The following is a 27,977-nucleotide window of genomic DNA, read 5'->3' as shown; positions in this document are numbered from 1 at the left end:
TGGGCAATTTCTAAGCAGGTTAGAGACTCCATCATTATAACACTTTATCATGCTCCAAAATTTAAAATATAGAGACTCGCACGGATATAAAAATTACTGGAAAGAAAAAACTCAGATGAAGTACAACTTTTAGGCCTTCTGGTTACATAAATAAACAAACAATTCGTTTCTCTCTCTCTCTCTCTCTCTCTCTCTCTCTCTCTCTCTCTCTCTCTCTCTCTCTCTGTGCAGGCATGGGCATGTGCATGCACATATATTTACACTAGCAAAACGCAAGTCGGGTTGTCATCTTTTAATCTTACAATTAAAATTTGAGCACCAACTGATAGATGAGAAAAGAGATCTCAACCTGTGAATTCAAGCCATCTAAAAGTCTGCCCAGGCCACTGATACATACAAGTTGGACCGGCACAATGCTCTACATATGTGGTCTAATGCGCAATTTCTAAAAATATGGGTCTGTGACCCAAGCTTTGATGCAAAAAGAAGGGAACTTTACATCCTTAAGTAGCCCCTCTTTTAACACTTTAGAATGGATTCTCATCAGAGAGACATATTTTGCCTCATTCATCATCTTTAAACAAGTCATCCTCTTCTCCAAACCAGCCCTTCTTCTTTGGCTCAAAATCCTCCATTTTGAACTCATCAACACTGTCATCATCCTCATCCTCATCAACATCCTTACCTGCTGCTTCCACTTCATCTCCAGCACCTCCCTCACTATCACTTTCACCCCAGCTGAACAATTCACCCCCAGGACCATCGTCATCTTCAGTCGTTGAGAGCGCGGCTTTAGTGTTTGAGAGCGCAGCTTTTGCATGTGCATGGCTTTTACTTGTGTCTTCATCATCATCTTGGCTGTCGTCTTCATTCTCGAACACATCATCGAAGTTTTCGACCTCAGTCGGCCTTATATTGCAACGAGGAAAGTCCGCATTACGTAGTTTCAATTGGGTCATGTCAGGCCTTGCACCTGATGCTCCTGCTCAATCAAAAAGACCACAAATGCTTCGTGAAATTGGACTCTAAAGTGTGTATTCCGCAGTTGTATGCAACATTAAAGAAGTCAATATTTTTTTAAAACAAGTTATTATTATCACAACTGGAAGCCCATGTACTGAAAACTGTTTTGAGGGCAGTAAGGAGAAGACTTCGAAGGGACAAGGGTTGTGATGATGGCCTTCAGGAAATGGCTGAGTGTGAACAGATTAAAGGTTGCATATCGTAACCGATTGTTTCAGCATTGCTTGAAAGGGACCAAAATTGCAGTCCCAATTGTTTGCAATGTATACAGTCATCCAAGGCTTTGAGAGCGTTGAAAGGATAAGATAAGATAAAGACTGACATAGCAAATCACCAAAAAATCTATCATGAAGAAATTAAAGACGTTTGCAAAGAGTCACACATGCACGCGCACACAGTCGCACGTGCGCGCACACTTTTTTTGTGTAAATCTTGGGTTAATTTATAGATCGGAAACCTCAACGTGAGGAAAACCCATCAGAAAGATCAGAAACAAGGAAGAACATAGAAGTGTTCCGAAAGGGAAGGTGCTAAAAGCACACATAATAGAGTTGTAGGATGTCCGTGGAGATGTCCCCAACATCAAGGGCAAAAGGTAACTTCCAACACAAAATCATGAACATACCCATTCCATGTAGAGTGACTGGCAAAATACTATGCTTCCTAAATGACTGTGCATGCAATGCAGATGAACAACGTGACGGAGTGTCAAACCATTCACCAAATACACGCAAAAAGTGAGATCTAATCTTGAATGTTCGACCTAAACCTATCAACTGTGGCAAATCACAATGGAAATGCCGATGCTTGATTGACAATCTTTCTTGAGCTCTTTCTGAGACTGTGTCATGCCAAGGAAGAGACATGGAATGTAAATTCCTTGAATGCAAACTTTTCTTCTTTTCGACAGTGATCCGCATACATCCGTGCTCATCCATGAGTGAATCATGTAAGGATTGCCGAAGTGAAATCCGAAACAAAGGAAAGGGATCCGCATCATGCTGATGGAACAGGCGAGAATTGCGTTGGCACCATAAAGACCATAGCGACCAAAACCTGACCCACGTGAAGAATACTACAAAATGTTGAAGGGAATCTGAGAAGGCCCTGGTAATGCGGCAATCCCAAAGCAAGTGGCTGATAGTCTCGTCAAAGGCTGAACATCGGACACAACGAGAGGAGCTGATGTGACGCGCATTAAGGAGAGTGCCAACAGGGAGGAGCAACTCCCAACAAGCAGCTCCATAGAAACAGACCTTCCTTTAGAGGCAAATGACTCTTCCAAATTGCAGTAAGAGCATTGCTCCACCATTGATCTGATTTGTGCAAAGACCATAATGCATTACAGTGGTCAGCCAGCCAAGAGCGAGGTAGGAGAGAAGCATAAACTGTACAGGCAGAAATGTCAACGGAAGGTGTGTCCCATAAAATCCAATCCGACATGCGGCATCCAGCAGCGAATGGCGGAGCGGGCAGGAAATCAGCCAACATGCGCTCGAGCTCGCCCCAGATGGGGAAAACGAATCAAATTTCCATACGTGTCAACCACATCATCCATCCACCGTGCGTACGCCACGACAGGGAAGGAAGTAAGCCTGGCGTGGGGACCGATCTACTAGAGTCTGAGGAAAAGCCCGACTCCAATGAAGACTTTCCAAGCCCAGCAAATTCCCATCGGGTGATTGTCTGCCATTCCATGAAAGATGAGCCGTTACGTCCGAAGCAGCAAGTAAATTGGAGGTAACCGAACAACCAGGACACAGTCTCCCAAAGTGACGTTTGTCAGTGACCAAAGGCAGAAGTGGTAACATGTTGACACAGTGAGTCCATGGCTGAGACTGTTGTGCAAAAGTAGGCAATAACATGGCCTTCCACACAAGATGGTGGCATCGAAGGTCCAAAAAATTCAATCCTCCAAAACGCTTCAGAGTGCAGAGCTTCTCCATCGAAAGCAAACGGAGCCCTCTCTTGCGGGAACTAGTGCGCCATAGATGAGATAAAATATAAGATATCAACGATGTAAGACGGTGACGAGGCCAATGCAACTAAGGCAAGTATAACTGAACATACGCGGCACGCTATCATGATACTTTGGACTATTTGGAGACGAACATGCAACCGCCATGTGGACAGTTTTCAATATTGCAACTTGATACTGAGGCGTTGCATAACCCAAGCCACTTGTTGGGTTGCAACTTGCAGTGGCCTTCCATCCAATAGGATACCCGAAGTGCCGAACAATGACATGCGGATCAAGAATATTCCAGGGCCACAGAAGATGGCGCCATTCCCGTGCATCAAGAAGCAAGAGTTTGGATTTCCAGAAATTAACCTTAAGGCCCGCTGCAAGCCCAAATGTATACAGCGCCTGCATGAGCACTTGCATGTCATCTTGCTCATTGCGAGGCATGAACAACAAATCATCAGCATAAGCCTGCCCAATAAAGTCATTCCCAGAGGGTAGTTGCAACCCGTGGAGATGACCAAGCAAAACCAAATGATCCAAATACATCAACAAGGGGTGGGTGGCAATGGCATGCAGCAAGGCACTGAGGGGGCAACCTTGTCAAACAGAGCACCCAAGCGGCCAAGGATCGGTCAACTCCCCATCAAGATGGCCAAAAGACATACTAAGGGCATATAAGAAGCAAACGACACTGGTTAACTTAGGGCCAAATCCAAGGGCCCACTTTGTGTCGGCAATGGAATCCCGTTGTACTGTATCAAAGGCCTTCTCAATGTCGACATGCATCACAAGTACATCTTGCTGCGTATATTTTGCATATTCCATACCAATCAAAGGTCAAAACATTAGCCAATTTGTCCCTCATCTGACGACGAGGGATGAAACCATACTGAGCCGAATGAATACCTGCAAGAAGAGGCTCCTTGATGCGATGCACAATCATCTTTGCCAGGATCTTATATACGGCCGGTATAAGAGTGATCGGCCACCAATGAGAGAACTGCTCACAAAGTGCATGTTGGGGTAATAATTTCAGCAAACCCTCTTTCCATGATGTTGGCAAGTTTTGCTTACTTCACACAGCATTCATCATGTAGAGCAAAGGCTCTATCAAGGGCTCCTACAAGGATGTGAGTCCGTCCCAACCAGGGGAACGCCATCGACCGAGAGCAAGTAAGGCCGTATGCAATTCTTGTTCAGTAAAGTCAACCTCCATGGCTTGAGCTTAAGGGGCGAGAGAATCGAATGCACCGTAAATAACAAAAGTTGTCGTGCATGATGAGTTTCAGCCGAAACTGGAGGTGGAGCAGCAAATATATTCCCCAAGTGTGAAACCATGGCATCAGCAAGGTCACATTTAGAGGCGATCCAAGAGCCAAGCGAAGCATAACCCTCTTGATTGTTTGAGATGCCCTAGATCAAGGCACAACCCTTCTCCACAAAGGCTCGATGTAGAGCTTGAGTCTACCATTTATCCAATTTATGTTTATCATTATGTTGCAGACGTACCAGAGCTTGACATAACACTGTCAGCTCACCTTCAGTCAATGGGCGCACATCAGCCAAAAGTTGGAGCTTTTCGTAAATTGATTTGGCATCCTCAACATCTCCTCGCAATTGGCACATGTAGTGCTTGCCATAATCCTTAATTGCAGCTTGCACTCACACGACAAAACGATACCAAGCAGTATCAAAATCAAGATACATTTGGGCGATCGGGGGAATAACATGATGAATCATCTCTTGAAATGCCTCATGAGAGAGGGAGGCATTATTGATGTGTAGCAAACATTTCTGAGAGAGACGTTGGTCACAATGCAGACCCCCAAAGCACAAAGTTGTCAAAACCGGAACATCATCCGACAACAACAATGTGTGATCAATGCTCATCTCGCATACAAACTCATCAAATTGTTGCATATGGAGGACATACCACCAATCTAATCTTGCAAGATACAAGGATTGAGCGTTATGTTGAAGGGTGTATCCTGAAATATTCGGATGCAAAAGGCTCCACAAATACAACATATGTGTACATGCAATAAGATCTATCCAAGCTTGCAATTCCACGCCCAAAATGTGCGAATGACATGTGGTGTTATCAGAGGGTGCGGGTGCATTGTTAAAATCACCACAAAGCAAAGCATTGGAGAGCCATGGATATGAAGACATATCACGCCATGAGGCAGCCCGTTGGCTTGAGGCTGTATGCGCATAGACCCCACCGAATTCATACATATGCTTGTTAATCATACATTGAACCACCCAACGACCCGTTGAATCATTGTACGTAATAACTGGTTGTAGCTCATGCCTAACCATTATTAAAACACCCGAAAAGCTCGTCAAACCAGCATACGCAATCCAGTGGCCCACAAAGTACAAGCATTGCCCAGCGAACTCATGTTGATTATGTTCTTGCAAAACAACAATGTCTGCCTTACATGTATGTACATAGTGCCAGGTTAATCTCCACTTCGCAAGGTTGCATAACCCACACATTGTATGAAATGCATTTAACACAACTATGCAGTCTAGGAGTATGAACAAAGCAAGGGAAGGAGGGGACTACACTGACGTGCCCATAGGCACATTAGCATCAACCGGCCGCATTTGGACTACAGCATCCTACATGTCCGCATTGGAGGAGGCAACGCCTGCAGGGTCTGAAGAAGCGCCATGAAGCACGTCATCTTTGTAATAGCATACCATCTTGTTCCATGCTTCCGCAAGTGTGCGATTATCATTACAAGGAAGGGGTTTTTTGCATCGCCGATTTCACAACAAGGGGTACATAATTGCGAGAGAAAAGTGGAGAGCGTACTTTAACAGTCTTCTTGGGGGTCTCCCAAGGAGATCCTGCACCCGTATCCACGAGCTTTCCCTTGGTTCTGGTCTCCTGTGCAGCTGCAGCCTTTCCCTCGTTCGGGAGCCGACATATTTGACTTTGCCTTTATCCAGAGGTGTAGTAGTAGTCAAGGTAGAGGTCCCAATAGAAGATGATCTAGGGTTAGAGACCTTTTTCTGCAGGAAAACAGCAAGCTCCGGAACAGCCGAAGGAGGAGGTTGCAAATTTGGCTCAAGACATTCAGATAGCATGTGACCAAATTTCCCACGGTGAAAACAAGAATTGGCAAATCTCCCCCATTTGAGCTTGAAGGGGCGTTTTCCAATGAGAGAATCCCCTGAGTTAACAGTAATGCCTACAGGGGTCAGAACATCTGTATCCCAAAGCACACAAAACCGATTGGTGTTGGCATCAAGTTTGGGAAGACAGATCACTTTCCCCAAGCGAGAAGCAAGCATAGGAAGAAAGTGTTGGCATGTACAAGGGAAGTACCTCCACCCAAACTGGACACTTATGGCGGATGAGGCTTTGATAGTCATTAGTAAGAGCCCAAGGTAGTACATGTGTCACCTATGTTCCAAAATACAAGGGAGATAATTCCAGCAGCATGTTGCGGGCATCAGTGTCTACCAACAAAACTTCATAGAAGCCTCTAGCGCCAAAATAAACCCCTCGGGTTGCCTGCCGTTTAAGAAGGAAATCGACCCACTGGCCTACATCTTGCGCAGTGGGCATCTTGCCGGGAAAGAACAAAATAACCGCATTGAGCATATTGAGCCACTGGGTCCATAAGGGCTTGAACTGGAATGAGCACCTCCGTGGGGAGTTCCAAGCATTCCTCGCATCCTCAAAATCCTCAAGCAAGCACGCTCGGATTTCACCCATTTCCGAGGACTCTACGGCCATTTTCCAGTGCTTGTAAGAACAAAGAGCAGGCAATATGGAATCTGGTATACAACTGATCGAAAGCGCCAAAATTCTGGAGAAAGCAGTTTCTGAGCAAGCAGGACAGTCAACCAGTTTGCGCAGGTGCACCTCGTCACTTTGCACAAGTGCAGCAGATGGGTCCTCGCAGTTAGGGTTCGCGTCTACATGAAACCCCACAGAGTAGGCCTGTTCGCACTGCAGAAAACCCCAAACGCGCAGGTTGGATGGCGCGCAGAAAACCCTAATCACGCAGGCGTGTTCGCACTGCAGGAAACCTTGATTCGCAGCCCTGTTGGCGCGCAGAAAACCCTAATTGTGCAGCTCTCCCACACACCAACTTTCTCTCATCACACACACACACCACACCGCGGGCACACACGCACACTCTTTTTTCTTTTGCACGCACGCACACGCGCACAGCAATTTATTAAAACAATTCTTGTAACCAAATAGTAAGTACCCAAGCACCTATCAGGTGATGCCCCCCTTTACAAAAAATGAGTTGTCCGATAATGCACTATTACCAAATCAATAGGACCGCAATTAAGGGGAGACTCTGTCAAATACCTGGATTCCTTCGATTTTCATAGGGAGAGTGACTCATGGCTTGCCTCGTGTATCCAATCTGTAACAGACCCATTATTAGGAAAAATATCAAAATTCCAAGAAAAGCACATAAAGCCTTCTCTCAATTATCAGATAGATGAATGTTGAGCAGTGGACTAGGAATGTACCTCGGCTTTTCAGTTTCCTAGAAAGGCCTATTCTAGATTGATACAAACTGGGGAAAGCTTAACCAATAATAAAGCTGATGACCTGTTATTCCTCTTCCACTTCTATCCTTCCTAAGCATGAAATCTTACCAAAAACCAAGAATCTAAGACGTGCTAGTGCAAAAGGTCAGATATAACTTAGTATATTATGCTGAAAAATATTCTGCTTGAAACTTATAACAACATATCTAAAGGCCAAAACTGATGTGCAAATCAACTCAGCTGAAGGCAAAGAACAAAACCCTTCATTGTAAAGTTGGATACTAGAACATACCTTTTCATCAAACTTTGCCCTTACTGCAGATTGATCCATCCTGCATCCCATTCGTATAAAAGGTTTCAAAATCATCACTTACCAGATTCGAACATGAATTCTCTGATTGAATATGCAGCATTTTAATCTTGTGCATGCCAAATTTCAGTAAAGATAGCAAAAAAATGCCAAAAGTAATGCAAGCAATCCAACTCAAATAAAATCACACCTATTATTCTCCCTTAATGTTTTGCCATCTTTATGTGTCCTCTGATGAGTAGCTGGGTTCCAGCTAAAGACCTCATGTTCAAACAATACTCTCTAATGTTTCTCTGTAACCTATATTCAAGCCCATGTCAAGTCCTTCAATGTGCAAAAATTCAAAGACCTCTTGAGTACCAGCTGAAGAACTCGTAGTCACAATCTTTGGTATTACAAAATCTCCTTCTTCAAAATGGCTCATACACAACAAGGGGAGACACTCTCGAAATTAAACTAGTAGCATGTCATACAGCGGCCTTGGACAAAGTACTAAAGAACACCAAAAGTGCAGTATAATGTTTGAGGGAGACTTGGAGGAGCTCTTCCAAGACCACACTATGCATGTGACAAAGCTATGGAAGCTGCACTCAGAAACCCAAAAAATGTTACTGCCAATCATATCTCGATACACCAACTTCACCACAACTTGATATTGCAATAGCTATGCTCATTGTGAAATTGGCAACAAACTCTATTTGTTGCTAGTTAGCCACAACCTTCAGATCAGACTAGAGCAACTCCCACAAAAGCTGCACTTACCACTTGGCACCCACCTTAAGTTGCTTGCTTGACAGTTATCTTACCATAGACCCCCTCTATTTGCTCTAGGGCAGCAACAAGTAGTCTCTCTTACCCCACCCTATCCATGTTACTTTGTTTATACAATGCATGGTGTTATCAATATTTTTCCACGTCTTCCTTCAGCATGAAGCAGATTCTTCTTTCAGTTCCGGTTTACGCAAACTGATCACTAGGGCTATAGGGAATTTCTAGCAAGTACAATTGGAAACTGCACCTGAAGCCAGACACTGACATACAAGAGGAAAGGTGTTCCACTTGGACTGAACAAGTGGAACGGGGATAGAAGGGCCACTGGACTTGTTGGAAATTGCCCTTGAATCCAGAGAGACGGTAGAGGTACAAGTGGAAAGGTATTTCACTTGGAAGGAATATGTGGAAAGGCGATAGATTGGCCACTGGACGTGGTCTCTCATCGTGGTGGATGAGTGTGGCCAGTCTCTTATCATGGTCTCCGGCTCACTTGGCACTTTGCCACCACATTCTACTGAGATTCTATCCATATCCCTCGGCATATCTAGATATTTCTCCCATTCACGTATCAGATGCAGGGTAGTCCTCTAATATACCTACACTAATCATCCAAACGCTATCATCCTACATCGTTACCCTGCAGTCTAGTGCAGAGTTACCAGGGAACGGTAGTTTGGGGCCTTTGAATGCCGGAACGGCGTTCCGGCCGGCTGGGTTTTTTCGGAACGCGTCGGAACGGACAGGCGTTCCGGCTGGAATCTGTCACCGGAACGGGCCGGAACAGCCGGAACGTCCCCAACGGCAGATTTTGAGTTTGAAAAAAATAGCAGTTAGCCAGCCAACGGCCATTTTCAGCAGTCAAAAACATATATAATGCCCCCCTCCTCTCCCATTCTTCACACATTCATCAAGCCTCAAGGCCCATTCTCCCTTGCTTGCTCTCAACTCTCAAGCCAAGCTCATTCTCCCTTGCTTGCTTTCAACTCTCAAGCCATAGTGTGGCGCCGCGGCATGCCTCAAGGCTCAAGGCTCAAGCTCTCAACCTCTCTCTCTCTTGCGCTAACTTCTAAGTTCTAACCCTCAAGGCTCAAGGCTCAAGCTCTCTTTCAAGCTCTCACGGAATCAAGCGGCAAGCCTCTCTCTCTCAAGCCCTCTCTCTCTCTCAAAGTTCAAGATCAAGCTCTCTTTCACTGACTACTACTCTTGCAATTATTTGAGAGCATTGTGTATGGGCATTGTGTTTGCTCATTGTTGTATATGTGCTATGTACTCTGGGCGCCGCACATCCCAATCAACTCATTTTTAATGTTAAATGGTCTTCGAATCGTGTTTTTTGTGGGTATTAGAGTCAAAGGACTCTAGTACTACTTGTATTCAAGCACATAACGCTAAAAAATTTAATATTTGGGTGTTTTCTAAGCCTCCCGTTCCGCGCCGTTCCCGTTCCCCCGTTCCGCAGGGAGGCCCGTCGCCGTTCCCGTTCCGCGTTCCGGGTAACTCTAGTCTAGTGTCCTATCTCTCACAGACTTGTCACACATCACCCTGCATACGCGAGCCTCTGTACAGCTTGTATCCCAAAATGGTTCTTGATCTAGATCTGACGGTGTGTCCAAAATAAGAGTCCATTACAATTCCATACTGCTAGCTTCATAGAGGTCCGTAGGTCTCATTGTGCCACTTGAAGCATCAGTCAAGTCCAACAACCTTTCCACCCCTATAAAAACCCAACTTTCCCACAAAAACCCAACTTTCCCACTTTTCCGGCTTGCCACTATCCTTGGCATACATTCACTCGTATGTGCGAACTAAGTCAGGATCCCATATACCATTGAGTGTTTTCGTTAAGGTCACAAGGTTTGTATTAGATTCTACTGTTGCAAGAAGCAAAATACAAGGGCTCTTTGGCAGATGACATCCTGGTTTCAATCACATGGCTTCAGCATGGATAGACTTCCTCCATTCTAGTACTCCTTGGATGCACCCTCCCTTTCTCTCACGCGGATGGAGACCAGTAGACTTATACGTTAGGATTTGATTGTCACAACTCGGTGACATGGCTGCCGAGTACACACACACCCTCTGGCAAGGATGCAGAAATGATGAGGTGGCTGGCCGAATTGGAAAGCCTGGCAAATGCTAACGTGGCTGGCTGCCCGGAAAAGCGGGCTGGGCTGAACGTGGCTGGCTGTACGGACGCCCGCATTTTGCGGAGGGATTTGCGGCAGCAGGAAAAAAAAAACCAAAGACTTGTGGCAGTTTTGCTTTTGCTACACAATTGGAGAGAGAGAGAGAGAGAGAGAGAGAGAGAGAGCTTGTGAGAGACAGAGGGCTTTTGCTTTAGTTGGCAAGGCTTTTGATTTTCAGCTTTTGGGGCTCTGCTTTTGGCATCCCTTGTAAACTCTTTAAATTAGTAGTTTGGGCTCTCACTTCTCAGAGCATCTCGACGCAGAGTCTGAGAGTGAGTCCCGACTACTCGCTTGTACTTTGAGTTGCAGATTAATACAAAAAGAAATACCGAAAGGGGCGCCAGTCTTTGTGGCCAATATCTCTAGGCACGGAACTCCGCCCGGCCAGTGTTGAATCAATTGTGAACTGTGAACTGTTTTGAAGTGATTAATTGTGGTGTCGCGGTAGATTCTCGACTTGGAGTGTGCAAGTCTGTTACACTGGTATCACAGCACGGCCGATTTCTCTTCTATGGGAAATTCGATCCTTTTTACGCGGCACTTATGGTTTCAGACACAGATCACTCGACTTTCTCTGCATCCGGAGATGCGAGAAGAGACCACAACAAAGATTCACGCGAGGAGTACGGCCCGCCTCGGCCTACTCAGGCAGAGATCGAAGAGATGGAGCGTCGACGATTGATTGGTGATGCAACAAAGATGATGCTTAATTTTGCGAAGGACCCGAAATTTGCAAAATATATGAGCCACACCACAAAACCACCCCTCAAACCAGCTCTCAAGAAACCTCCTACTCCTAGGATGTACACAGAGCAAGAATTAGAAGAGGTGGTTGATGCACAAATTGCTCAGCTTTTTGACGCGTAGAACAAAGCTAAGAAGCACGACAAAAAGCAGAAGAAAGGCGCTGACTTCCTCGGTTATTTGGGTCGTCAGTCTACATTTGAGTCGACAAGAAAACAGAAGAAGCGTGTTCGATTTGAAGGAGTACCCAGTTCTTTTTCCTCCTCTTCTTCTTCTGACAATTCTTCTAGCTCCTCTGAACCTTAAATCTCGCCCAGTTATTGACAGTTCTACAGAGGACTCGTCTTCAGATAGTTCGGACTCTGACGACAGCAGCTTCTATGCAAAGAAGAAGAATTTTTATAAAGCCAACCAGTATGACTTTCTAGAAGACAAAAGCAAGAAAGTCCGAGAGTTTAAGGAAGGTGGACAGTCAATTAAATTTGACACGTTTTTTGGTTATAGAGATGCTTCGAAGGCTTTGTCTTTCATACAGCAGTTTGACATAGCTTTCTCGGGAGGGCGTTACTCAGAACACTCCAAGATTCGGAGAGCTGCCTCTTACTTCAAGGGGAATGCTCGAACTTGGTGGTCCACGCTTCTATTAAACAAGACAACGCCAGTTAAATGGCTGAAATTCAAAAGGCTTTTTATTTCTTCTTGGCTGACTCGAGAGTATGAATGCGACATACGAGCTGCTTGGAACAGTGGACGCTTATTGCGAGAGATTCTGGAGCTCTTTTCTACCCGCCTCTTCATTTAAGAAGATCTCATTCAAAGAACAGATTGAGCGGTTTACCTTGGATCTTACTACAAAGATCCGAGATCACTGCTTAGAACAAAAGTCAGCTTCCATTCAGGAGTTGATGAGTCATGTGAAACGGGGTTTTGCCATTCACTCAGGCAGTTTCACCTACCCCACATATGAGATCATGACGCAAAGGGCCAAACAGACTTCGAAAAATGAAAGTAGAAAGAGGAAGAGCAACCCAAGAAAGAAAGAAAAGGATGCGCGACCCAAACTCACTCCTCAAGAGAGAGCTCTCTACATCAAGGAGGGGAAGTGCTTTGGATGTGGGGAAACTGGGCATATCTCCGCGAAGTGCCCTAAAAAGGCACAGAAAGAACAGAACGACAAGGACGATGAGAGGCCTGAGAGTTCGAGAGCAGCTGAGGAACGTAAACGAAAAGGCAAGATGAAAACAAAACTGGTTCCAGACTGCATGGGTACTGACCCCAGCACGATGGACGACAATACAGAACTTTGCCACCTTCATTTCACCGAAAAAGGCGGCGCGGCTTGAGATCACTACCAATCGGATGGGAGCACTTGCAAAGGCAGTTCTAGCGGCACCCGGTAAGGACGTAGCCATTACACCTGTCATTGGCAAACTTCGGTTGCATTGTCAAGGGTATTTGGGGCATGAGGACTTTTACATAATGCCTTTGGAAGGCTGTGATGTCCTCTTGGGAATTCCCTGGTACCACAAGAACTCGCCGTGGTCGACTATCAAGCGAGAAAAGCAACTTTGACTACAGAGAAGGGCAGAACCATTGTACTAGATGTAAAACTTAACGACGAATCTGTCCCTATTGTATCGGCTTCGACCATTTCAAAATTAATGAAATCCAGTCTGTTTGTTTACTCGATCTTTTTGAATGGGTTGAATGATGAGGATAAGACAAATATGTATGAACTTGATAAAGAACGCCAAGATTTTCTCCACACTCATGCCAATTGCTTCTCACAGGGCCTGCCAGGCAAATCACCACCCACTCGTCCTGAAGATCATACCATTGATCTGATACCTGGAAGCACACCACCGAACCGGCTACCTTACCGGTGAGCAGAGCCCAAAACGAAGAAATTATGAACCAGGTGAAAGACCTCTTGGAAAAGGGTCTTGTCTAGCCTAGTACTTCACCGTACTGCTCTCCAGTGTTGTTGGTTTCGAAGAAAGACGGATCTTGGAGAATGTGCATCGATTATAGAGCTCTCAACAAAATCACCATCTAGAACAGATTTCGGATTCCTAGGATCGATGATATACTCCACAGATTACAGGGATCCTCATGTTTTAGCAAAATTGATTTGAAGAGTGGATATCATCATATTAAAATCGTGCCGCGAGACGTCTACAAGACAGCTTTTTGGACGACTTTTGGGTTATTTGAGTTTTTGGTGATGCCTTTTGGCTTAACCAATGCTCCTGCGACATTTAACCGGATGATGGACATGATTTTTCGAGAGTACAGGCTATTTGTTGGCACTTTCTTTGATGATATCATTGTTTTCTCCAAGAACGAGGCAAAACATAGAGAACATCTGCTTCAGGTCTTTCAGGCATTACGAGATCACAAGTTAGTGATTAATGCGAAGAAAAGTGAATTTTTCCTACCAGAGATATACTTTTTGGGACACATTGTGTCAGCAGAAGCAGGACTGCAGATGGACCCGGCCAAGATAAGGACTATCCGTGATTGGCCGATTTAAACAATGTCCATGAAGTTAGAAGCTTCTTGGGATTGTGTTCGTACTACAGGCGGTTCATTAGAAAGTTTGCAGAGGTTGCTTCTCCTTTGCATATTTTGACACAGAAAGGAGTCCCTTTCTCGTGGGGACCCACAGAGGTGACTGCCTTTCAGACTTTGAAAGAGAAATTGACTACGGGACCAGTTTTGACTTTGTCGACCTTCAGAAGTCATTTGAAGTATATTGTGATGCTTGTGGTCGTTAGTCTCGGTGCGGTCTTAATGCAAGAAGGCCATGTCATTGCCTACGAGAACCGATTGTTCTCAAGACCGGAATTGACAGCACAGATTTATGAAAAAGAGCTTTTGGCGGTTATCCATGCTCTTACTCAGTGGCGGCATTACCTACTCGGAGCGGATTTTATTGTCTTTATAGACCATCAGAGTTTACGCTATTTCTCGTCACAGAAGCAGCTATCGAAAAAGCCGTTGCGGTGGGCGAACATCTTGTCACAGTTTCACTTCCGGATTGTCCATCTTCAGGGACAGAAGAATTTGGTGGCAGATGCTTTGTCTCGGAAGCCGTTGGTTCTAGCTATTTCCGGGATACATCATAGGAGCTTCGAGGATATGTTCGATCAGAATGCCACGGATATAGATTTTGCAGACATTTTCACACGGATACGGGATGGGGAGACAATAGCGGGATATTCCATTCGGGCTGGCTACTTGATGAGGAAAACCATGTTGTGCGTTACTGTCACGAGGACGTGGCAGCGTGTCACAGAGATGTGGCAACTGCTAACCTTGGTTGTTGGTTTCTTTCCAATGGGGTTTATTTTATTTGTTTTGAGACCCTCTTTTTGAAGTAGCAAACGGTCGGACATTGTATGGCCAATGTGAACGGTAGATTCACCCGCAGACGGGAAGTGGTCGGCACTGGAATTCGTATGGTAAGAGGATGTCTAGGCTCAGAGCAAGATCATATAGGTCCCCCCGTCGCACTTAGCAAGTTGGTGGATACTAGGAAGTGAACTCAATTAAGGCGTAAAGTCAAGGTGAGACTACCAACAAAAAGTATCCGACAGTTGGGCCACATTGCACTTTTGGATGCGGTCCCAATGAGGATAGATGGTCAAAAGACCAGTAGGAGCCCAACGGAAGCATCTCCTAAAATTTAGGGAACTGCTATTTTGGGCCGTGAAATGTGTTCGCGTCATTACCTCCAGTATGACTAGGGGAACATTTTATAACTCTGCCGCGAAGTCAACTGACGCGTCGGTTGGGATATTTTTAAGCGGCGAACCCGAAACGGGAAAATGCTTGAAAATGCGCCAAGTGTCGAAATTTCATGCAGTTTCCTCTTGCAGAAAAATGGGCGCTGATTTTTAAGCTGGGAGAGGCCTCATTTCAGCATTTGTCACAGGTTAAGAGCTATGGAGTGCTTCCTTTCCCTCTCATGTACAATGTGGTGCTAGGAGTGATGCCCTGCACATTACACACTGCTCTCTCTCTCCCCTACGTGCAGTTATGTGATGCCCCACAAGAGGGCTACTCATTTGATTGATGTATAGTTGTGTGGGTTCATGCTTTTGTGTTGAGGCAAGAGCCTCTTTGAGCAGGAACAAGGGTAGCTAACTGCTGCTCCAAAGCAAGCATTGGTGAGGGTCATAACCTCACCGTACAGGTGCAAAATCAGTGCTGTGTATGCGCTGTAATTTCACTGTTTTTCAGCCATACAGACGCCAGGACCATTGGGAATCGTGCCCCACTGGCAGAGACAATTAGGGGACTGTTTGGGGCTGAAAACAGGGCAAAAACCAGTAAATACAGCGTGCTGAATTTACTGTTTTTGGACAGGAATCAGAGGGTATACGCCCGTGCAAGTGAGTTCTAGCAAGGGAATTGATTTCGCGCAAGTTTTGGGGTTGTTATGCTGCCGAAATTTGGCCAAAGCAAATGGTATCTAGGTGGATACACGTGAAGGATTCCCAGGACCTTACCTTGTAATTTATCCTCCTAAAGAATAAAGAAATACCGAAAGGGACGCCAATTTTGGGGCCTACAAGTTGTCGGTGTCTGCCCGGGGCATTCTAGCTCCGAGCCGTGTGTGTATTCAAGTGTTAATTCCCGTCGCAGGTTCTCTTTGCAAAGTGCTCTGTGTGTGTGTCTAAAGTAAAGTAAAGAATTTCGGGTGAAAGCCAAAGCCTACCGCCCTACGGGCCGGTTTCATGGTTCCGTTGCCGGGACATCAATCACTTTTTCCTCAAAGAGTGAGCCTGGATTGTTCAGGGTAAAGACACACAGTGCAGGAACACGAGGATTACACTATGGCCGACAAGGGGAAGGGAATTATGGAAGAGGGTTCCTCTTCAAAGGACAGGCAGGAGATTCCTACGGTTTTTGAGATTGGCGAGAGCTCACGGCCACATCAGTCTGTACCTCCTGTCAACGTGAATGTCCCTCCAGTAGTACAGGGCTTTATGACAGGGCAACTTGAGGATGATGCGTTCAAGACTCAGTTAGTTGCCGCGGTGAATGTCTTTTCGCAGCTGGTGCGGAATCTGAGGTTTATGGAATTCTTGCAAGCGCCACCAATGCAACAGCAAAATAGGCAACCTACGCCGCGTACGGAGCTTGTTGATGCTCAAGCCCAGGTACTTCATGTGGCGCAGGAGGAAAGGGAACACTCGCATGTTGCGGAGTTGGGGGCTCCAAAGCAGGTTCCTCCCGTGCTTGAACAGGTGGCTAGATCGCCTATTCCACAGGTTATGCCAGTTCAGCCCGCCACCTTTCAGAGCCAGCATGCTGTCTTGAATGGACAGGGAGCTGGATACCAAGCTATGCACTCAGTTTTTCCACCACCCACGGTACATCCTGGGTATTTCGGGGGTGGATCAGTGTTCCAAAGTATGGCTGGTTATGCGTCTGGAAGTCAGCCGTACATGCCAGGAACAGTGTTCGGGGGTATGCAAGGCATCATGCCAAACCCCATGTATGGTAGTATCGGCATGCAGCAAGGTTTCCACTGCAACCAGGGCGAGTTTGGGGTGCCACAAGGTCATTTTGGCATGGCTGGTTTTTCTGGACAGCAGCCAGATATCGCACCTCTGACGCAAAATGTGAATGGCCAACATGTGCCGATCATGCCTAGTACAGTGCCCATGTTGCAGACCATCCCGTATGACAACTTGGGGGCACTAGAGAAGCCGAAGGCTTACAAAGAAGGTGGTGCAGCGGTAAAGTTCAGTACCTTCAGTGGTTTCGAGGATAAGACAAAGGCACTCACTTTCCTCCAGCAGTTTGATACAGCTTATGCAGGAGGGAATTTTACCGAGGCCTCAAAGGTCAAGAAAGCTGCCACTTTCTTAAAGGACAATGCGCTTACATGGTGGACGACATTGTTAATGCAAGGACAGGCACCCGCCACTTGGGTTTACTTCAAGCAAATGTTTGCATCTGCTTGGCTATCAAATGAATTTGAAGCCGATATCCTGACAGATTGGCACCAGCTTACTTCAGCTTCGTGCAAGAGCTTGCTGGAGTACAATAGGAGGTTTTGTAAAGCATTACTCTCAGTGACCTCCTACAGATTTGTGCCATTGACAGAGCAGATAGAGAAGTACTATTGTGGGTTGCCTAAAGGGCTTCGCGATTACTGTACAAAGAACAGAGTGGCTACCCTTACTCAGCTTATGGAAGTTGCGAACACTGGTCTTGCCTTGTTGAAAGGAGAGGACAGTGGATTTCCGAGCAGTGACAAAGGAGGGCAGCAAAAGAAAAATTCAGCGAAGAAGCCCTTTGTGAAGACGGCTCCTGATGCGTCACAGGGGTCAGAAAAGGCCACCGAAGACAAGGATTCAGCCGGGACTTCTGGAGCGCAGGCAAAGAAACAGAAAAGGAAGCCTTTTGTGCGCAAGTTGCTCGAGGAAAAGAAGGTCCTAATGGCTGAGAACAAATGCTTTATATGCGAGCAACCTGGTCACTTTTCTATCAATTGTCCACAAAGGAAAAGGCCAGCTGACTCAGAGGATAAAGAAGACCAGAAAGGCAAGAAGCCAAAACCCACGGCAGGTTTAGTGCCAGACATGGTGGGTGACAGGCCCAGCACAGATGCCAGTGAGTTATGCAGGGCATGGGGTAAAGTTAGGGATCAGACGGCACTCATCTTCTTTGATCCAGGTGCCAAAGCCAACTTTATCTCACCAAAGTTAGCTATGAAGCTGGGCATCAAAGCTGAAGAGATGGGGTATACAGCAGAGGCAGGGTTGGCATGTCCTGGCCACTCAGAGTGTGTTACTCCCATCATTGGAAAACTGCGTCTGCATATTCAGTCGTATGTGGACACTGAAGAGTTTTACATCACGCCGCTAGAAGGTTGTGACGCCTTGTTGGGGATCCCGTGGATGTTCCGAGTGTATGGAGTCTTGGATGCCTACAACAAAAAGATCATTGTACAGCATAGGGACAAAACTCACATATTGGATGTAAAGCTTAAAGGAGAGTCAGTCCCTATTGTATCTGCTTATGCTATCACTTCTGTAATAAAGAATCATCTTTCTGTGTACTTAATTTTTGCACGTGATGTCTCAGATAGTGATCAGTCAAATTTATCTGTGTTAGATAAAGAAAGGTGAGCATTTTTGCAAAAGTTTAGTGACTGTTTTTCTGATTCATTACCGTCGCAATTGCCGCCAGAGAGACCTGAGGACCATCGGATAGATTTGGTGCCAGGGTGTAGTCCACCAAATAGACCTCCCTACACGGTTACTGCGGCGCAGCAGAAAGAGATTATGGGCCAGGTTGAGGAGTTATTAGAGAAGGGGCTGATTCAGCCTAGTTCTTCACCCTTTTGCTCCCCAGTGCTCCTAGTGCAGAAGAAGGATGGCTCATGGCGCATGTGTATTGATTACCGTGCGTTGAATAAGAATACCATCAAGAATAGGTTCCCTATTCCTCGCATTGATGATATTCTCGATCGTTTAGAGGGTGCTGCAATTTTCAGCAAGATAGACCTTAAGAGTGGGTACCATCAGATTCGTATAAGGCCAGAGGATGTGCACAAGACTGCGTTTAGAACGACATTTGGTCTTTGTGAGTTTCTAGTGATGCCGTTTGGGCTAACAAATGCTCCTGCCACGTTCAACAGAATGATGGACCGGATTTTCCGCTCGCATCAACAGTTTGTTGGAACGTTCTTCGATGACATGATAGTGTATTCGAAGAATGAAGAGGAGCATAGGCGTCACTTGACCATTGTGTTCGAAGAGCTGCGCAGTCACAGGTTACTTGTCAATCCTAAGAAAAGTGAATTCTTCCTCGAAGAGATCCACTTTCTGGGCCACATAGTCTCAAAGGATGGTGTTAGAATGGATCCCACATAGTGCTCCTAGTGCAGAAGAAGGATGGCTCATGGCGCATGTGTATTGATTACCGTGCGTTTAATAAGAATACCATCAAGAATAGGTTCCCTATTCCTCGCATTGATGATATTCTCGATCGTTTAGAGGGTGCTGCAATTTTCAGCAGGATAGACCTTAAGAGTGGGTACCATCAGATTCGTATAAGGCCAGAGGATGTGCACAAGACTGCGTTTAGAACGACATTTGGTCTTTGTGAGTTTCTAGTGATGCCGTTTGGGCTAACAAATGCTCCTGCCACGTTCAACAGAATGATGGACCGGATTTTCCGCTCGCATCAACAGTTTGTTGGAACGTTCTTCGATGACATGATAGTGTATTCGAAGAATGAAGAGGAGCATAGGCGTCACTTGACCATTGTGTTCGAAGAGCTGCGCAGTCACAGGTTACTTGTCAATCCTAAGAAAAGTGAATTCTTCCTCGAAGAGATCCACTTTCTGGGCCACATAGTCTCAAAGGATGGTGTTAGAATGGATCCCGCAAAGGTCGAAGCCATCAAGACATGGCCAGACTTGAAGACTGTGCACGATGTCAGAAGCTTCTTGGGATTGTGTTCCTACTATAGAAGGTTTATCAGAAATTTTGCAGAGATAGCATCGCCTCTTCACGCATTGCAAAAGAAAGAGGTCACTTTCAGATGGACCCAAAAAGAGATTTCAGCTTTTAGTCTCTTAAAGGAAAAGTTGACTTCAGATCCAGTTATTGTTTTGCCAGATCTCAGGAAGTCATTTGTGGTCCAATGTGACGCGTGTGGCAGTAGCATCGGAGCAGTGCTAATGCAAGACGGACGGGTAGTAGTTTATGAAAGCCGAATTTTGCAAGGGCCAGAGAGGACTATGCAAGTCTATGAGAAAGAGCTCTTGGCCGTGATTCATGCGCTTTCTAGCTGGAAGCACTACCTCTTAGGTGCTGATTTTGTTGTCCAAACAGATCATCAAACCTTGCGATACTTCTTGACACAGTCAAAGTTATCCGAAAAGCATATGCGATGGGCAAACATTCTTTCCATGTTCCACTTCCAGATTATGTATGTGGAAGGCAAGAAGAATGTTGTGGCTGATGCATTATCAAGAAAGCCACAAATTTCAGCTGTGTCAATTCCTTATCATCACGGGAAAGCATTGCTATGGACTTTATCTTTGATCTTCCAAGAACGCCAACAGGGAATGATGGTATATGGACCATTATCTGCAGGTTCAGCAAGTAGGCCCATTTTATCCCTGTCAGGAAGAAGATAAAATCTGATCCGATGGCACGCTTGTTCATGTACAATGTGTTTAAGTACCATGGTATGCCACAATCGATTATCAGTGATCGTGATCCTCGCATGATGAAGAACGTTGGCTGGTACTTGTGGCTGAATACGCTAGGTTGACTACCGAGGAGTCATGCTGAGAAGGTGCACTGTCGGATGTCTAGTCCGTGCTGCCTCTTCTGCCAAAAAGTGCTAGCGATGGGTTTTCTTATATACTTGCTTGTCAAATTGCCCTACCCAGTTTCCCAGCAAAAGTCACTTAATAATAATAAGTGAAAAAATGTCCAAAATATGGAAAAAAGGTCTATGCATTGTAAAAATGCTCCCGATGGGTTCTGATGGAAATCTGATGATCATGCTATGTGCAACCAGAGGATATGCATCTACTCTAAGTGTCTGGACATGCACGGTCTACGAATAGACTCACAAAAGTGTCAGATCACTTCCTATTCTAGACTGACTGAACTGGACTGAACCCTTGTCATGAAGTAGCTTGTCCACGTGCACATAGGGTTAGATGTGTCACATGACATTCCCTCCATTTCAAAGTGAGGTACTGGTATTGAACTGTATGGCGTCGAGAGAGATCGCCAACAACATCCGGAATCCTGGAAGAGACCCTTCGCCGGCCCACTATGATGTGTGGGTCGTGCGGTACTTGAACTTCATAAAGGTCTGTAATGCCTTCTTCTTTGGGCCGCACCGAAAGCGACACAAAGTCATTTGTGGCTCCTTCAATGCTTCATCTTCATCGATAGTCATGCGTCTACCTTCTTCAAGAATCTCCCAGAATGAAAATTCCTCAAACCACTTCCAACACAAAAACATGAACATACCCATTCCATGTAAAGTGACTGGAAAAATTATATTCCGTCGAAAAGACTGTGCATGCAATGCAGATGAACAAAGTGACGGAGTGCAAAACCGTTCATCAAAAACATGCAAACAATGGGGTCGAATCTCGACTTTCTAATCTAAATCAATTAACTGTGGCAAAACACAATGGAAATGCCTATGCTTGATGCTCAATCCTTCTTGTGCTCTTTCGAATACTGTGTCATGCCAAGGAAGAGACATGGAATGTGAATTCCTTGAATGCAAACATTTCATCGTTTCATGAGTAATCCGCATATATCCGTGCTCATTCATGAGTGAATCGTGTTGATCGTGCAATACGGCATGCTTGTGAAAAGGGATCACATAAAGACGACGACTAAAATATAGGAAAGCATCACGAATGAAACACTCGAACAATGCGTGCTGACTAATCATTCGAACACAGAATACTTCTTGTGAGGGTTCTTTGGACCTTGCCTCGAGAGCCAAGATCGGTTCTTCATGATTGATCGAATATTCTTGTGGGGGTTCTGTGGACCTCGACTCGAAAGCCAAGATCGGTTCTTCGTGATTGATCGAATCTACAACAAGGTTAGCTTCTCTAGAAAAAGCATCAACTAAACCATCATCCTTATGAACAATCACATCTTTTTCCTGCAAATCATCATGCTTGTGAATAACTACATCTATATCATGCAAATCATCATGCTTATCATTATCATGCAAATCATGTGTGTCGTGCTTTGGAAAAGAAGCGACTGAGAGAGTCTCCTTCTCCTGATCCTTTGCAATCTGTGCCTGCACATTCGCAACAAGTCGGAACAACTCTTGCATGTGTTGGGCTCTCTGTTCAGCCGCTAAGCGCGCTTGCTCGCGCTCGAGATCCAATTTGGCTCTTCTTTCTTGGTGTTCAAGCTTTATGGCTGTCATTCTTTCGTTGTGTACTGCCTTTCTTTCTGCTTTTCTTGCTTCGCGCTCTAACTTCGTGTTCATCATCATCTTGTCGAAAAGCTCCAAAGGAGTTAGTGCAATCCTTGGCGTAGATGGGAAAGGGGTAGGGTCGGAAAAACCTCCTGGTGGGGAAAACTCTTCTTCGCCACTCCCATGCTCACCACCTCCATGCGAAGTATCCATTCCGCTTCGGGGGATGACCATCCACTGAAGTCTTGGGTTCTTAAGTTCACAAGGAACTTGGGTTCTTGTGGGTGTTGGGTTCTTGGGTTCTTGTGGGTGTTGGGTTCTTGGGTTCTTGAGGTTCTTGAGTGTCTTGAGGTTTTTGAGTTCTTGAGGTTCTTGAGGTTCTTCGTTCGCTTGCAATCTGTGTTAGAGAAGGATCTTCTCTTCACCCGAGTTCTTCTCTTTTCCGCAGGCGCACCCCTTGGAGGCCTTGCGCTCACACCAAGGTTGCTTTTTCCCACCTCACGTCAATTGGCCGGCCGCTAACTACACAGTCCGCTCTTAATGAGTGAAAAGAGAGACAAGGAAAGGCTGGACAAGCCCTTCTTTCTTGGGTTTCCTGTCACTCTTTCAAAACACGATTAGAAATCGACACGCCCAAGTGGACTTGGGTTACGTACGACCGCAACAAGTGAAAAAAAAAAAATCTTGTGGTTCTTTCCTTGAGTGATACAGAACACTGCCGAAGCTCTGATACCAATGTAAGGTGCAACGGAAGACGATGTTGAACTTTGCTCAAGATGAGTACTCCGAACTGTGCTCAAGGGTTGCTTTTACTTACGGAAGGGAGAGCCTTCCGTTCCTTTAGTGAGAGAGTATAATGGACACAAACAAAGTGGTGAACACTATGAATGAAGGTGTCGAGACTGAGAGATAGAGAGAGAAGAATACGACACCAGACAAGTTGTCAAACCCTCCTCCGAAGGCCCCACTCTCTATGGCGAGAGCGGTCTACTATTGATTGCACAAATCTCTACAATGCTTGGACTTGCTGACGATGTCGACGGCGATGAGGACGACGACGAGACGGCTGAAATCTGAAAATGCTAAGGGCTGAAATCTGCAAATCATTATCTGCTGAATTCTGACTCTATGTCGATGACGGCATCAACGTGACGACGACACGCTGAAAACTGAAAACGTTGATCTATCTGCTGGTTCTGTCGCGAAGAATCTGCAAAACGCTAGGTTGTCCTACTGATCCAAAAACACTAGGGCTGATACTGATGTTTCTGCTAACACTAGGGCTGATCTGTGATCTGCTACAAAAACGCTAGGGGATCTGTTGTCGCCAGATTGATCTGCAACTGGCAAAACGTTGGGCTGATCTGCACTTGATGAAGAACGTTGGCTGGTACTTGTGGCTGAAAACGCTAGGTTGACTGCCAGGGAGTCTTGCTGAAAAGGTGCACTGTCGGATGTCCGGTCCCTACTGCCTCTTCTGCCAGAAAGTGCTAGCGATGGGTTTTCTTATATACTTGCTTGTCAAATTGCCCTACCCAGTTTCCCAACAAAAGTCACTTAACAATAATAAGTGAAAAAATGTCAAAAATAGTGAAAATAGGTCTATGCATTGTCCCGATGGATTCTGATGGAAATCTGATGATCATGCTGTGTGCAACCAAAGGATATGCATCTACTCTAAGTGTCTGGACATGCACGGTCTGCAAACAGACTCACAAAAGTGCCAGATCACTTCCTATTCTAGACTGACTAAACTAGATTGAACCCTTGTCATGAAGTAGCTTGTCAACGTGCACATAGGGTTAGATGTGTCACGTGACATCCCCTCCTTTTCAAAGTGAGGTACTGGTACTGAACTGTATGGTGTCGAGAGAGATCGCTAACAACATCCGGAATTCTGGAAGAGACTCTTCGCCGGCCCACTCTGATGTGGGGGTCATGCGGTACTTGAATTTCATAAAGGTCTACAATGCGTCTACCTTCTTCAAGAATCTCCGAGAGTGAAAATTCCTCGAACCACTTCCAACACAAAAACATGAACATACCAATTCCATGTAAAGTGACTGGAAAAATTCTATTCCTTCGAAAAGACTGTGCATGCACTGCAGATGAACAAAGTGACGGAGTGCCAAACCGTTCATCAAAAACACGCAAACAATGGGGTCGAATCTCGACTTTCTGATCTAAATCAATCAACTCTGGCAAAACACAATGGAAATGCCTATGCTTGATGCTCAATCCTTCTTGTGCTCTTTCAGATACTATGTCATGCCAAGGAAGAGACATGAAATGTAAATTCCTTGAATGCAAACATTTCATCGTTTCATGAGTAATCCGCATATATCCGTGCTCATTCATGAGTGAATCGTGTTCATCGTACAATATGGCATGCCTGTGAAAAGGGATCACATAAAGACGACGACTAAAATACAGGAAAGCATCACGAATGAAACACTTGAACAATGCGTGCTGACTAATCATTAGAATACTTCCTGTGGGGGTTCTTTGGACCTTGACTCGAGAGCCAAGATCGGTTCTTCGTGACTGATCGAATCTTCCTATGGGGGTTCTGTGGACCTCGACTCAAAAGCCAAGATCGGTTCTTCGTGATTGATCGAATCTGCAACGAGGTTAGCTTTGCTAGAAAAAGCATCAACTAAACCATCATCCTTGTGAACAATCACATCTTTTTCTTGCAAATCATCATGCTTGTGAATAACTACATCTATATCATGCAAATCATCATGCTTATCATTATCATGCAAATCATGTGTGTCGTGCTTTGGAAAAGAAGCGACTGAGAGAGTCTCCTTCTCCTGATCCTTTGCAATCTGTGCCTGCACATTCGCAACAAGTCGGAACAACTCTTGCATGTGTTGGGCTCTCTGTTCAGCCGCTAAGCGCGCTTGCTCGCGCTCGAGATCCAATTTGGCTCTTCTTTCTTGGTGTTCAAGCTTTATGGCTGTCATTCTTTCGTTGTGTACTGCCTTTCTTTCTGCTTTTCTTGCTTCGCGCTCTAACTTCCTGTCCATCATCATCTTCTCGAAAAGCTCCAAAGGAGTTAGTGCAATCCTTGGCGTGGATGGAAAAGGGGTAGGGTCGGAAAAACCTCCTGGCGGGGAAAACTCTTCTTCGCCACTCCCATGCTCACCACCTCCATGCGAAGTATCCATTTCGCTTCGAGTGATGACAATCCACTGAAGTCTTGGATTCTTAAGTTCACGAGGAACTTGGGTTCTTGTGGGTCTTGGGTTCTTGGGTTCTTGAGGTTCTTGAGTGTCTTGAGGTTCTTGAGGTTCTTCGTTCGCTTGCAATCTGTGTTAGAGAAGGATCTTCTCTTTACCCGAGTTCTTCTCTTTTCCGCAGTCGCACCCCTTGGCGGCCTTGCGCTCACACCAAAGTTGCTTTTTCCCACCTCAAGTCGATTGGCCGGCCGCTAAGTGCACGGTCCGCTCTCAATTAGTGAAAAGAGGCACAAGGGGAGGCTGGACAAGCCCTTCTTTCTTGGGATTCTTGTCACTCTTCAAAAACACGATTAGGAATCGACACGCACAAGGAATCTTGGGTTACGTGCGACCGCAACAAGCAAAAAAAAATACTTGTGATTCTTGTGGTTCTTTCAAAGCTCTGATACCAATGTAAGGTGCGGCGGAATGAATGTTGAATTTTGCTCAAGATGAATTGTGTTGGATTCTGATGGTAATGTTGATGATACCAAAGGATATGCATCTACTCTAAGTGCATGGACATGCACGGTCTGCGAACAGACTCACAAAAGTGCAAGAGCACTTCCTAAGCTAGACTGACTGGACTGATTGAACCCTTGTAATGCTATAGCTTGTCCACGGACACATAGGGTTGGATGTGTCACGTGACATATCAGAAGACTCAATGGGAAAAGTATTTACCTTTTGGTGGAATTTGCCTACAATAACACGGTACACTCTTCGACGGGGAAGGCGCCATTTGAGATTATTGAAGGTGCTCCAAAGGTTCCACCCTTCCTAAGCACGAAAGATAAGATTTTTGAAGCCGATGAGTACACGCGCGACTTGGACACGGCTTTTGCCAAGGTCTACGAGGCTTTGCAGAAATCTTAGGAAAGACAGAAAAAGACAGTAGATCGCCATCGTCGCGATTTGAAATTGAAGGAGAATGATTGGGTGCTCTTACGTTTTGAGAAGGCATGCCGGAGAAAGAAAGAGGAAAAGGAGAGGATTTTTCCAAAGCTTAGTATGCGATACTACGGACCTTTCCAGATCTTCGAAAAGATCAATGATGTCTCCTTCCGACTAAAGCTGCCTGTGACACTTGGAGGATTCACAATGCATTTCATGTAAATCTCTTGAAACCTTTTAAAGGTGATGTGCCCGAAGATAGGGAGCCTGATGAGCAACCCGAAGTAGAAGAGAACAAGGAGATCCTTGTTCCAGAACAGATATTGGCACATAAGGACATAAAGAATAAGGGTAAAGTGAGAAGGCGGTTCTTGGTTAAATTCAAGAACTATCCTGCATTGGATGCGAAGTGGATGGAGGAGGAGGACCTAGCAGATACTCCTCAGATTGTGAAACTTTACCTTGAAGCTTTTGGTTTAGCATAGTCTACTCCAAATGGAACCCCAAATTCAGCTTGGCCGGAGATCTGGTGCAGTGGGTTTGCACAAGAGGGGAGTTACTCCGCTCCTTTGTCAACAGATGCCTCGATTTTTGAATACTAGAGTCACTGACGTCTCTTTGAGCTTCAAGGATACTTAGAGCTGACAGTATTCTGATGTATGACTTTATGAAATGGAATTCCGGAAAATATGAAACTAATTTGTTCTTGACTTATTTAAGTGCAGGAACTGATAGACGAAACGACTGCAGCATTTTGGTCTGAATGATCTCGATAGACATGGTTGCAATAGGGATTAGTTAATCGGACATCTATGAGGTCCTGAGTGGATCTAGATGCGATTGCTAATTGCATTGCCGACAAATCATGGTCTGAGATCCGAATGAATGTTGAATGTGATTTGTCATGTGATGTCCTGTGATGTCATGTGATGTGACTATTGATTGGTGCATGTGCTAGATGTGTATTCCTAGTGCGTCGGTACTAGCAGTCAGTGTCTGCTAAGGCAGTTTATGGCTTCTGTCTGTTTTGCAAGCGTAATCAAGGGCGATTACAATGCTTTCAAGAGGGGGGTATGTCACAACTAGGTGACGTGGCTGCCCAGTACACACACACCCTCTAGCAAGGATGCAGAAACGATGAGGTGGCTGGCCGAATTGGAAAGCCTAGCAAATGCTGACGTGGCTTGCTGCCGGGAAAAGCGGGCTGGGCTGACACGTGGCAAGCTGTACGGACGCCCGCATTTTGCAGCGGGATTTGCGGCAACAGGAAAAAAAAGCAAGGACTTGCGGCAGTTTTGCTTTTGCTACGCAATTGGAGAGAGAGAGAGAGAGAGAGAGAGAGAGAGAGAGAGAGAGACAGAGGGCTTTTTCTTTATTTGGCA

General features: G+C 45.5%; 1 protein-coding gene across 1 annotated transcript in view; it reads right to left on the bottom strand.

Annotated features, from left to right (window-relative positions):
- Window positions 1-236: 236 nt before the first annotated feature.
- The window catches only part of LOC147449560 (uncharacterized), a 44,608-nt gene continuing 16,867 nt past the window's right edge, over window positions 237-27,977 (bottom strand). The window contains exons 4-6 of the mRNA XM_086521981.1: window positions 7,812-7,851; window positions 7,332-7,389; window positions 237-982 (exon numbers count right to left, since the gene is read on the bottom strand). Of these exons, the coding sequence (XP_086378107.1) occupies window positions 564-982; window positions 7,332-7,389; window positions 7,812-7,851 (517 nt within the window). The 3' untranslated portion in view covers window positions 237-563. The remainder of the gene's footprint in view (window positions 983-7,331; window positions 7,390-7,811; window positions 7,852-27,977) is intronic.

This window comes from Adiantum capillus-veneris, chromosome 10 (assembly GCF_014529385.1).
Source record: "Adiantum capillus-veneris isolate H3 chromosome 10, ASM1452938v2, whole genome shotgun sequence".
Classification (NCBI taxonomy): Eukaryota; Viridiplantae; Streptophyta; class Polypodiopsida; order Polypodiales; family Pteridaceae; genus Adiantum; species Adiantum capillus-veneris.
Note: the sequence above shows the minus strand (reverse complement) of the source record. Positions and strands in the feature narration are given on the sequence as shown.